Source organism: Odocoileus virginianus, chromosome 31 (assembly GCF_023699985.2).
Source record: "Odocoileus virginianus isolate 20LAN1187 ecotype Illinois chromosome 31, Ovbor_1.2, whole genome shotgun sequence".
Taxonomy (NCBI): domain Eukaryota; kingdom Metazoa; phylum Chordata; class Mammalia; order Artiodactyla; family Cervidae; genus Odocoileus; species Odocoileus virginianus.
In genome coordinates, this window is record NC_069704.1 from 21,139,876 (window position 1) to 21,152,537 (window position 12,662).

The window sequence follows — 12,662 nt, forward strand, 5'->3', positions numbered from 1 at the left end:
TACAAAAGCATCCTTCCTTTGAAAGAAGATTAGTCTTCCTGGGTTCTCTTCAATAACTGGCTCCTCTAAGGTATTTAAAATATGATCAGTGCATATAATAAATTGATATCCATTTAAGTTTTATGCAGTGCATCTGCATATTGAGTATATATGTACTTGACTGAATTTACAGACCCTGAGACCCAAATTCCAAAATTATGAAAGGAAGGAAGCTTAGCCACTGTAGTAAATGCTCCCTGTCGACTCACGTCCTACAGACAATTATGATGTTAGCAGCCGTTGTCCAAGACTGTGCAGACCACATCATAGTCAAGGAGGTGGTCTGATCATTATCTAGACTAACTCCCTTGTTTGAGAGACAGGAAACAGCAGGGCCAAAGGCTCAATGGAGTTACCCAAGGTCACACAGCACCGGAGGCAGAGCCAAGCTCAGAATTCAAGCCCCGACTCCACGTCCTACACTGCCTACATAGCCTCTGCCACAAATACTCCTCCTTCCCCGACACACAGTCTTGAAATTTCATTCTCAGACTCTGCTGACCTGCCACAGCCCTTGAGTGTCACTTTGCTTCTCCCAACTACTGCTATGCCCAGCTCCCAAGGCTGTTTTTCACACTAGACTACAGGAGAAGTTATATCACAGCTCAGTCAAAATATCCATTTATCAATCCATATTTCCAACTGTATTGGTAGTGGATTCTGAAAAAGCTCAACACCAACTGTGTAATGCCTGTGGAGCATTACTATTAGCCAGCACCAGCAGTGCGGCGAGGGAAGGGTCTTTCCTTGGCTGGCTAAAGATTAAAACTAAGGGCAAGCATGAACTCAGTAGTACAAAGTTGGGAGGAACCTATAGCAGGAAGGCGAAAACTGGAGCACAGTGGGGGAGGCAGCACCTTTAAAAAACATCCACAGTGTGACTATAAAATTGCAAGTCTTGTCTTTTAATAAAATAAGAAATAAGCATGACAGAATGTAGAACTCTAAACGAACATCTCTCTCTCAAAGTAATCACATCCTTAGTTCCAACAAAGCTACCCATGTTGGAGACATTATCTGGAACTCTTCTTTGAGGAAAGGGGAAAAAAAGGCAGTCTATGAGCCACATTAGAAAATAACCTTCCATACGTCGGGCTGTTTAAAAACAGAAAATCCACACTCAGAAGATGACACAAAAAAACTGACACGTGTGCTGCAGCTCTTATGGAGGTTCCCGAAAGACCTCTAGCAAATTCTGAGCCACAGCATCACCACTGGAGAAACATGCATCCTCCCAAGACAGCCACTTTCAATGGGAGGGCATTTATTTGGATAGAAAAGGTCTGCTGTCTAATTAAAAAAAAAAAAAAAAAAGACCCACAAAACCCAGCCACACTCCTTTATAGTCACACTTGCATTTGATTAAAAAAATACAACAACACTCACACATGGTTCTTGTACGAATTCTAATTAAGAGACATTACATTCAGAATGATAGCACTCAAAGTGATAATTTTCAGAAAACTCTAACAACTTCTTTACCACTGAAGGGGTACATAGGGTGCAGCTGTTTACCTGAATGTATTCTTTTTTTTTTCTTAAGTGACCACTACCACTCTAATTTTCCTAGTTCGTAGCTCTGTTACAGGTTACTGACCGCAAGTTCGTGTTCCAGACTTTCTTTGCCAACACAGATTAATTACAAGGGAGCCACCCCCACAGTCTTTTAGGGTGAATTGGGAAAGGGCCGGTTAAATGAGGAAACAGGCCACTCCTTGGTAAAAGTTTGTAGTTTTCTTTCCCAATACATCTTCTTTTTATTGAGAACTTCCATTTTTATCCTGTGTTCCTCCTCTGCCATCTCACACTCTCGCTCTATCTGCTGGATTTTGGCCACATGCACCTCATTCATTTGTATCAGCTGCAGTTGTAAGATGGACATTTGTTGATGGTGTTCTTCCTCATGCATCTTTTTTAAAGCACCTTCCTGAGAGGTTTTGCTCCTGTAGTTTTTATTGGCTGTTATTCTGACAGCTGAACACGAGGGTTCAGGTTGAGAGGTCCCCTCACATACTGGAAAATGTATGAACTCTTTCTCATCATCGCACAGTTCTCTATTTGAAACAGCAAATGATTCTGAAAAACAGTAGCAGAAAACATATGTTCAAAGATCTTACAGGCAGAGAGTAAATCAATCCTATTTCAAATGACAGGGTCCCCCACGGCAGGATGACTTGAGACAGCATCTGCTCTGGTCTGCATTGGCCACAGGTAACCCTGCCACTCCTGACTTTTAAAAAAACCCATTTAAAAAAAAAAAAAAAAAAAAACCCATACATCGAAAGCAATTTTCCCTTAAGAAAGTAATGATAATAGGTTTCATCATGTCATTTCTGACACTGCGCACTATGAGAAAAGTGGTCCGAGACTGTGCTTATCAAGGATTGGAGACCTGGTTTGCGGATATAAGTTCTAAAATGAAATGTGCACAACCCCCAGTGAGCAGAAGACCACAGTATGAAGCCAGCGGTCGGTTTGCAGATTAAGAAGTTCTCCCTTGGTCTGATCTCCCTCTCTGATTCTCATTCAGCCACGAACGCTGAAGTTCAATCTCCATAAGGGCACCATTGTTGGGGGTCCTGGTCACAGGTCTTGACCCTTACCCTGGAGAGGCGTCTCACAAAGGTTCTTCCTGGAAAGATGAGCCTACATTCCCTGGCTTAACTTCCTCAGACTTCTCTTCAGTCTCCTACATTTGGCTGTTCCCTCTAGCGCTGCCATTTGGAGGTCAATATTCAGATCCTACAGACAATTTCTGATCCCTCTTATGTAACTTCTCCCTAGCACTTGACAATCCTTCTTGACATTTTTTTCCTCTATTAGCTTCTGAACCATTGCTTTCTCCTAAATTTCCTCTCTGACTGCTCTTTCTTCTGTCTCTTTTCTGGACTCACACTTAAATGTTCCCCTGGAGTTCCTATCTCTGGCTCTGTTTTCAACCACCCTAAGTAACCCTCATAATCTAATTCCAACCTTCCCTTATCTTCCTTGACTTACTCTTCAAAATCCCAGGTATCCTCCAATTCTACTATATTTATTTTCTCCCATAATGCTGTCTGACTGCTCCTTCAGCCTACAGTTGGGCTCACTAATTGGCTCCAGCCCCTCACTCAAACACACATTCTTACTCCAATTTCCCTTCAAGACTCCTCCCTAACCCCTGCTTCATTCAGGATCAATGCTACTTGCTCTGTGAAACCTCAGCCCTCTCCCTTTCTCTTCTGTTATAGAACTTAACACATCCTAGTATTGTTTGAGGACTGTGACTTATTCATTTCTTTTATCCTTGGGCACCAGTTATTTTGCTTGGGACCCAGCAGATGCCTAGTAAATATTTATGCGCTGAAGCTTTGAACAGAAGGGAACAGAGCTTATGGATACAAAAGGTTGCTATGTTTGGTGGTGCCATGTTTGCCCTAGTATTTTTATAGAGCAATGATATGAGTATCGGTTAGGGAGTTTCCATAAGGAAACCACTAACATCACTAACCCATAATTCCATGTGGTAGGACTGGATTCTAGCTTTGACTCCAATGCTTTCTTGGGACGCTTTATATTTCCAATAATGAGAGTCCTCTCCTTGGAGGAACATAACATCAATTTATTAACAGAGTTGATTACTTTAGTACGTCCACTCCATTATTCCAGAAGATGGGATGCCGGGAATGTTAATGGCTACTGGGGGAAACCTAACTCGTAACACTCTGTTAATAAAAGGAAAATGGCTGCTGTTTAGATGATTTCACTCCAAGGGTTTAGGTAACAACCATAACTAGTCCCTAATTAAGCTTGAAGAAAAGGTAAAAAAAAATCTTACTTTCGAAAGGGAAGGTTAAAAGGACTCCTGCGTCATCCAGAGATAATGAAATTGTCTCCCTAGGAGTCTTCCCAGCTCCAGCGGCTACAGCCTCAATTAGACGTCCTTCCCTCGCGCTCCCACTGCCTCCGGAGCCTACCTCTGGCAGAGCACTTGTTAAAACTGGTGGTTTAACTACTTCCCCTTCAGGTCTCCGAGCACTTTGAAGACAAACACTGCCTCTGATTCATCCTCCTGGAGGACCCAGCTCAGGGCCTGATACACTGCTGGGCTTGTGAGAAATGTGTGCGGGATGAGTTGGCTACAGAGGGTCACATCGCTCTCAACGCAGCACAACTGTGAAGAAAGAACCGCATTCTGCGTGGAGAACAGAGGCGCAGGACAAGGGAGCGGGGACGGCTGAGCACCGAGAATGGGCTCCCTCAGAAGGGATCAAATGCAAAGAGGATTACCTCATCCGTTTCCTTTCGAGTCTCAGACCTGAAGCTGTCTTCAAAGAAGACTGGACACATTAGACGTTTTGTGGTACCTTTAGCCTCTTCTCTCTTTGATTTCATTCCAGGGGACAGTTCTGGATCCTCCTCTGAGCTTTTAAAAAGCCCATGCCCTGACAATGCTACTCATCTCTCCCAATTTCTAAATGCTTATTTTTATCTCAGTAAGTCTTAGCTTTAGGGGCCTTTTGATGATGACGGTGATGACAGCAGCTACCATTTTCTGAGCAGCTAACCAGGCACTAGGCTAGTGCTTGGTGGCATTATCTCATTTAATCCTTACAACAACCCTCTGAGAGAGGTGTTTTTGTTTTGTTTCATTTGGGGGCACACCCCATGGCCTGTGGGGCAATGGATTGAACCCGTGCCGCTGCACTGGAAGAGTCTTAACCACTGGACCACAGGGAAGTCCTTGAGGGAGGTATTATTATAGAAAACCCAACACAAGAAGCTAAAGTCACTTGGCTAGTTGAAAGAACCAGCACTCCAATCCAGGTCTGCCTGACTCCAAAACCCAAGCTCAACTACTGTAACACCTAGCCTCTCATTATATCACCTGCTCAGCTGATTACTTACATATCTTGAAATGCAGTCTTCAGGTTGTATCCACTAAAAAACCACTGATTATTATGACTATGGGTGTATATTTCAAATTTAGATCTCCAAATTTCTCTCTTAGACTTATGAATGTGAAGACAGTATGTTTATGTCTGGGAACAGATAAATGAATCTACTCTAAAATCATTTTTTTTTTAGTTTAAAAGTGTGCACATGTTAAATTTAAAAAGTCACATCTCTCAAGACTCTGCTAGAAGCTGGAGCTTAAAACTAGGGAAGCCCAATGGAGTAGTTAATTAACTTTCACACAAATATTAGCTCCAATGATTGGAAGCTAGTGTTCAGATGGGGAGAGTCTTTCTTAATTGGAAAAAAGACTATCCTGGGAATGGCAACCTGCTGCAAACACACACCATGTAATCTCTCTCCCAGGTAAAACAAAGCCAGTAGAAGTAGAAAACAACTCGATCGTGTGCAAAACGGGTAAGAAGGCCTAAAGTGTTTCCTGGGAGCAGAGAACACAGTCAAGGGGTGTTCTTCCACTTGGGCAATTTGAGTAAGTTTAATTTCATCAGGAAAACCAATGAAGGCAGTCAAAGGATGGGAAGGAAACTATGTACAGTCTAAAACTCAGCCCTCCTCAGCAGAAAAAAATGCAAACAGGACTGACAGGGAATATGGATAAATAAGATCCAGGGATGTACACTACAGAATATTATACATCAACTAAAAGAAACAAGTTAGATGTACTCACTGCGGTGGGGATAGATCTTTAAAACATTCTAAGTGAGAAGAGGTAAGAGAAAAAGGGATGGCATCTATAGCACGATTTTTTAATCTATGTAAATTTTTAATATTTGCAAAAAATAAAATACACACACACAACACCAATGCATGCTTTCAAGAACACGTGAGAGAATATACAACACATTAGAATGATTAGGGTTCAGGAGAAAAGAGTGCAAGTGGTGAATGGGGATTTAAAAAAAAAGGACAAAAATAATGCTGATTTTTGTATAAGTAATGCATACACAAAAAAAGGACTTTTCCAGCCCTTTATATAGCTAGTGTGTCAGGACTAGAAATAAAAATCAGTTTCCTGTACTGGAGTTCCTACCCCAAAAGAACAGGATTAAACTAAAAAGACTAATAATGGAATTTATTAAGAAATGTTTGATAGGTTGGCATGCCTATGTCTGCATTACTGAAGTATAGCTGTATAGCAGAGAACTAACAGCATGTGAATTAAATGTAAGTTCTCTCAAGATATTTGAGTCCTACCTGAAAGCTTAGTTTTCCTACGTGCATCTGACATTTGGCCATTCTACCTTCCTGATCACCTCCAGCAAATTTTGTCAACTCCCTTAGTTTGTTCTGCAAACCTGTTCCCCAAAGATTATGGAAGCTAAGTATCGAAGCCAAATTATCACATATCAAAAATCTATAGGGTATAAATTCTTTTAATATATTTAAGGGGAAAATATCCATTTTTTACAAATATGTTCCTAAGTGTTAAGTTTTAAGACCAGTGCGTTCAAATACAGATATACATTTCATGAAAGTTATTAACAAAGCTAAGAACATGCAAGGGACGGTGATCAAGATGACACAGTTGAAGACATCTCACATAAGAAACAGTTGGAGGGAGGCCTCTAGTGGAATGTGTTAGGCTCCTTTGCTTAACCTCCAACAAATCTTTGAGCAACTAATTCTGTCACAGGCACTCTGTAAGGTGTCAGGACAGTGTCCGACAGAAATATGAGTTACGTATGCCATTAAAATTCCTTCTCATAACCACATTAAAGAAGTAAAATTAATTTTAGTAACATATTTTTAATCCAATAGATCTAAGGTATTATCATTTCAACGTTCAATCAATATAAATGTTATGAATAAGACTTGACATTCTGTTTCTTGGTACTAAATCTCTGAGATACAGTGCATGCATTCATAGCACCTCTCAATTCAGTCTCCCTGCATTTCAAGTGCTTGCCAGCCTCACATGGCCTGTGGCTGCTCTATCAGACAGCGCGGTAGAGACAGAGGGACACTAAAGACAAAGTTAGCAGAGATACTAACTAAACACACACACAGAGTCCATGCGCCAAAAGATACACGGCAGAATGAGAGCCATAACTCTACAGGTTCTCAACCTTTTCCCCAGCAAGGCCCGCAAACAACGATTAACAATTCCAGCTTTCTTTTTCTTTCTTAAAAGTAAGTTGAAATGCAAAATGGGTGAGGTAAGCTCAAAGCTGTTTCAATGTATGGAAAGAGTTCCAGTAGCTTAACTACTAGAGAATACAAATTATTTTGGGCCCAGTTCCCAACTGACAAAGCAACACACTTCTCCACCACCCTCCAGATCTGACCTGGAAACGGGAACCAGACAGCATACGGCTGTACCTTAAGAACCATCAGCAAAAAGTCTCATGTGCCATACACGTACACACAGCCAATTTAAAGTAAATCTCTTTACAAGTGAGCCTCTAGCAAACGTCACTACTGGAAGGACACTGGGAATCCACATTTATTCCCTTCTTGTTGAAAATTTAGAAATTGTGTTTATGAGTAAATAAGTTATATCCTTTCCTCTAAAACGCAGGAGGAAAAAAATCTGTAAGAAGAGACTTTCTAGTTCCTACTCAAGAATTTGAAAATGGGGAAGTAAGACTGCCCCCTTAGAATAAGCCGATGAAATCAATACACAATCATCCAGACTGCAGATATGCCAAAGTGAACTGCACGCAGTCCACACCAGCATCTTTCTCAGCATCTCTCAGGGAATATAAGCAATTTGAAAAGCAGCCCTGCTGAGTCACCTCCCCCAGCACCATTCCTTTCACTGCCTCACAGACACAGAACCGCTCCAAGGCCAGCATAATGGAGAGGAACTGGCTGAAGCTGTAAACATCTCCAAGGCAAGGACACTGTCAATTAGCAGAGGACCCCACTTTAGCGCAGAAGCAGCAACGAGGGTGGAGGAGAGAGAGCTGGCAGTGTCCATATTAACACTGGGAGCTTCCCCGGCTGGGGAACTCAAGAATCAACTTAAACACAGAGATCCTACCCTGAGAAACAACACACGAGTTGCCCGACATTCAACTGGCTTCCTAGATTTAACCTTGGCCAAATGATCAGAAAACAAACATTTGATCATAATTTAGCTTCCCAGGATGATCTGCCAAAAAGGAAAAAAAAAAAAGTGCTAATCAGAAACATGTTATTATCTTTTCCACTCTACATGAATAACATTCTTGGTTTTAAACAATTTCTTGTGACTTTTAATTAACCAGTCCCTCAGAGCTTCAGTTTACTCTCGAGACACTAATAAGTGAATTTCTCATCCTGCAAGCCAAGAGTTGGATTTTTCCAGGCAAATTCTTGCTGTCTGGGTGCTTGGAGGGCCTTATGAGCAGCCTTCTGGCCTTCCCAGAAATCTTCCTCTGCATCTAGGTATACTGTCTGCAAACTGCCATGAATCTTTACATAGACTGATCCTTCCTATTTTAAAAGAGGCAGAAATTACTGACACTTTGTCTATATGCATTCTCACCCTCCCCTTGCCTGGAGACATTTCAATAGCCCCTTAATTCCAACTTTTTAAAGCCATGACCCACTACTGTTACAGTCTTGATTATATGACATTCTTTTACTTCCCTAAGAATTATGTATGACATATTTTTCTCTTTTCAAAAAAGTATATTAAAACTAAAATGAATTTTTTCCAGAATTTCTCATGTTTCCTGGAGTGCACAAACCAAAACTATAGATCACAATACTATAATGGGTAGAAACACTAGTTTTTAACTTGGGTGACTACTAAATGGGTGTTTGGTATATTAGTCTCTGTACTCTTGGTAAGTTTGAAATAGTTCACTTTCTCAACGTGGCCTTTTGAGGAACTCAATGTGGTGCTTTGCACACAATAGGTCCTCAAAAACTACTTTTTAAAAGATTAAAAATATGATTGACTGAATGAGTATAACTCCTCAAAGTCTCTTTAATATATAAGATAGAGTGAGATAAGCAACTAAGGTACTTCATTCATAACTATATTGATGCAGCCCCTTATTTTTCCCCCTTAGGTGATAACAGTGATTATGAGACCTCTCTAAGAGTTAGTACAAGGAGAGAAGAGCTTTGTTTTTATGGACAACATGACTTGAATGCCCTATCTAATCCAGAAATTCTGAATTAAGAAAGTCAAGTGTGATACGAAAGTTATTTTTTTTCCTAAGCTCCGTGGAAATGAAGGACTTGAACACTGCAATGTCAAACGGGTACCCGAGGGGCAGGTGCAAGCGGGCGGCAAACACGATACCTTGGGCGGCGGCCTCAGCGTGGTACTCGGGCTCCTCCTCGGGAGGGTTCTGCAGGAAGTAAAGCTGCTCCGGCAGCATGCTGGCAATCTTCTCCTTCCCCAGGACGTGGGCGCTCAGAAGCGGGCTGACGCTGCGCTTCACTTTCTCTCTCCTCTCGTGGGCCATAATCTTTTTGGTCCGAGCCTTGATGTTCTCCCAGCACTTCTTCAGCTGTTTGAAATCCCGCAGCGACACGCTGGGCTGGGAGTTGTACTCGTGGGCAAGCGCCTGCCAGGTTCGCTGCTTGAGAGCAATAGTGCGCGCATCGCTTTTCTTACATTCCAGCACATACTTGTACTTTTCTACTAACGCCAGCAGGATGCTCTTTTCCAATTCTGAGAAGTATTTGGCAGGTTTTATGATTTCGTTGTTTTGCATTTTCCACTGTGTTTCCCCTGGCTGTTAGCTATCCTGGAACAGGAAGTTTGAAACAATCATTATCAACTCCAGCTATAAAGGCATCAGCTAATCACTCAAGCTCCATCCCTGACTTGATTCCCTTGTCTGAAATACAGCACTTTGCTCCCCTCTTTAATATTAAGTTGTGATATTCTCAAGAAAACATTCAGAAGTTTACCAGGAATGGGGTTTTTACTTAAGAACAGATTTTCAAGTGGGGGTTCCCTGGTGCCTCAGATGGTAAAGAATCTGTCTGTCTGCAATGCAGGAGAAGCAGGTTCAATCTCTAGGTCGTGGGGATCCCCTGGAGAAGGGAATGGCTCCCCACTCCAGTAGAGCCTTTGCTCACTTCTTGGCTATTTTGTGATTACCTGGTTATTGTGTTTAGTCGTGTCTGACTCTTTTCTACCCCATGGACTGTAGCCCATCAGGCTCCTCTGTCCTTGGGATTCTCCGGGCAAGAATACTGGCGTGGATTGCCATTTCCTTCTCCAGGGGGTTTTCCCTGCCCAGGGGTTGAACCCGCATCTCCCGCTTGGCAGGCAGGTTCTTTACCTCTGAGCCACCAGTGAAGCCTGATTATGTGGTGCATGCATGTGTGTTCAGTGGCTTCAGTCGTGTCCGACTCTTTCCAACCCCATGGGCGTTAGCCCACCAGGCTCCTCTGTCCATGCGATCCTCCAGACAAGAATACTGGAGTGGGTTGCCATGCCCTCCTCCAGGGGATCTTCTCAACCCAGGGATCGAACCTGCATCTACTGTGTCTCCTGCAATGCAAGTGGATTTTTTTTTTAACCATTGAGCCGCTGAGGAAGCCCCTATGTGGTACAGAACAGCCAAAAAAAAAAAAAGAAAAGAAAAGCTGAACATCTATGTGGAACTCTATTGTGTTAGTCTGTTTCTCCTAAACATTAAGGAACTGCTAATTCCTCAAATTCATGTTAGGCACCTTTTGAACTAAACAGGTCTCTCAAAGTTTTGTTACAGCTAAAGATAAGAGAAGGCAGTGAGTGACCTAATATAACAGATAATATAAATACTACTAAGATTTTAGAATCATCCAGAAATTACCCCAGAAGATCTGACATTTCCATCGCTATGTTTGTGGCTGCAGATAGGTCCATGCTCTTAGGGGAATCTCAGTTTCTTTCTTTAAAATGAGGACTTGGAGTCTGTAATCCTTAAACTCTAAGGGCCACTTTTAAAAGTGTACTGCTGCTGCTAAGTCGCTTCAGTCATGTCCGACTCTGTGCGACTCCACAGGTGACAGCCCAACAGGCTCTGCGGTCTCTGGGATTCTCCAGGCAAGAACACTGGAGTGGGTTGCCATTTCCTTCTCCAATACGTGAAAGTGTAGAGTTACACGTAAATCATTAATATAATTTTAGAGGTGTAAGGGCCTGAACGCTTTAAAGATTGAGTCCAATGCCCCTCTTTTTTTCCCCTGGACATTTCATACAAATGGAATAATCTGTGACTTGCGTCTTTCACTTTGCATGATGTTTTCAAGGTCTGTGTACATTGTGGCACATATCGATACTTCTTTGTTATTGCCAAAGGATAGTCAATCTTATAGCACAGTCTATATCCTTTACCAATTAATGAATTTTTATTTTATTTATTTTTGGCCATGCCGCACGGCATTGGTGCTAGCAGTAAAGAACCCGCCTGCCAATGCAGGAGACGTAGAGCTGCAAGTTCAATCCCTCGGTCAGGAAGATCCCCTGGAGGAGGGCATGACAACCCACTCCAATAGTCTTGCCTGGAGAATCCCACAGGCTGAAGAGCCTGGCAGGCTACAGTCCATCAGGTCACAAAGAGTTGGACACAACTTAGGACACATGCCCTTATCATTGTTAGAATCTATATACCATAGATTAGCATATGAAAAAGCAGAGACATTACTTTGCAAACAAAGGTCTGTCTAGTCAAGGCTATGGTTTTTCCAGTAGTCATGTATGAATGTGAGAGTTAGACTATAAAGAAAGCTGAGTGCTGAAGAACTGATGCTTTTGAACTATGGTGTTGGAGAAGACTCTTGAGAGTCCCTTGGACAGCAAGGAGATCCAACCAGTCCATCCTAAAGGATATCAGTCCTGAATATTCAATGGTAGGACTGATGTTGAAGCTGAAACTCTAATCCTTTGGCCGCCTGATACGAAGAACTGACCCATTTCAAAAGACCCAGATGCTGGGAATGATTGAAGGCAGGAGAGAAGGGGATGACAGAGGATGAGACGGGTGGATGGCATCACAACTCAATGGACATGAGTTTGGGTGGGCTCTGGGAGTTGGTGTTGGACAGGGAGGCCTGACGTGCTGCAGCTCACGGGGTCACAAAGAGTCGGACACGACTGAGCGACTAAACTGAACTGAACCATAGATTTTTATATTTTTAATAAATGTAAAAATGTTGTACCTTTTTATATTTTTTAAAAAACTGTATATTGTAACATACATAGTAAAATGCTTACTACAGTTAAGCTAAATAACATATCTCCTCACATAGTTACCTTCTATGTGTGTGATGAGAGCACCTAAAATCTAGTCTCTCATCATATTTCCAATATTCAATACAGCATTATTATAGTCTCATTCCTGTACCTTAGATCTCTAGAATGATTCATCCCACATAACTGCACCTTGTACCCCCTTAACCAACATCTCCCCGTTTCCCCCACTCCCAACTCCAGTCCCTGGTACGCACTGTTCTACTCTCTGCCTCTGTGAGTTCGAATCACCTGGTATTCTTAGTATCATTTTACAATTATCTCTTACTCAAATATGACTCCCAAGGTCATCTTGCCATCCTCCCCAGCGCTGAGCCAGAATCTTTCACACAATAGATGCTTAGTAAGTGTCTTATTCCACTGACCCTATGTGTTTTATGACCACATACTCTCCCACATCTTTTATTCAGAGAAAACTTCCTACAAAATTAATCTCTCAGATTCATCATGGCAAGAATGCCACTAAGCAACAGAGAATGCA

General features: G+C 42.1%; 1 protein-coding gene across 5 annotated transcripts in view; it reads right to left on the reverse strand.

The window, feature by feature from the left end:
* Positions 1 to 928: 928 nt before the first annotated feature.
* Positions 929 to 12,662, reverse strand: part of MSANTD3 (Myb/SANT DNA binding domain containing 3) — a 31,077-nt gene continuing 19,343 nt past the window's right edge. For all 5 annotated transcript variants that reach the window (XM_020899655.2, XM_020899661.2, XM_070459371.1 and 2 more), the window contains 2 exons: positions 9,233 to 9,683; positions 929 to 2,115 (listed from right to left, as the gene is read on the reverse strand). In XM_020899655.2, coding sequence (XP_020755314.1) covers positions 1,706 to 2,115; positions 9,233 to 9,650 — 828 coding nt within the window. In that variant the 5' untranslated portion in view covers positions 9,651 to 9,683 and the 3' untranslated portion in view covers positions 929 to 1,705. The remainder of the gene's footprint in view (positions 2,116 to 9,232; positions 9,684 to 12,662) is intronic.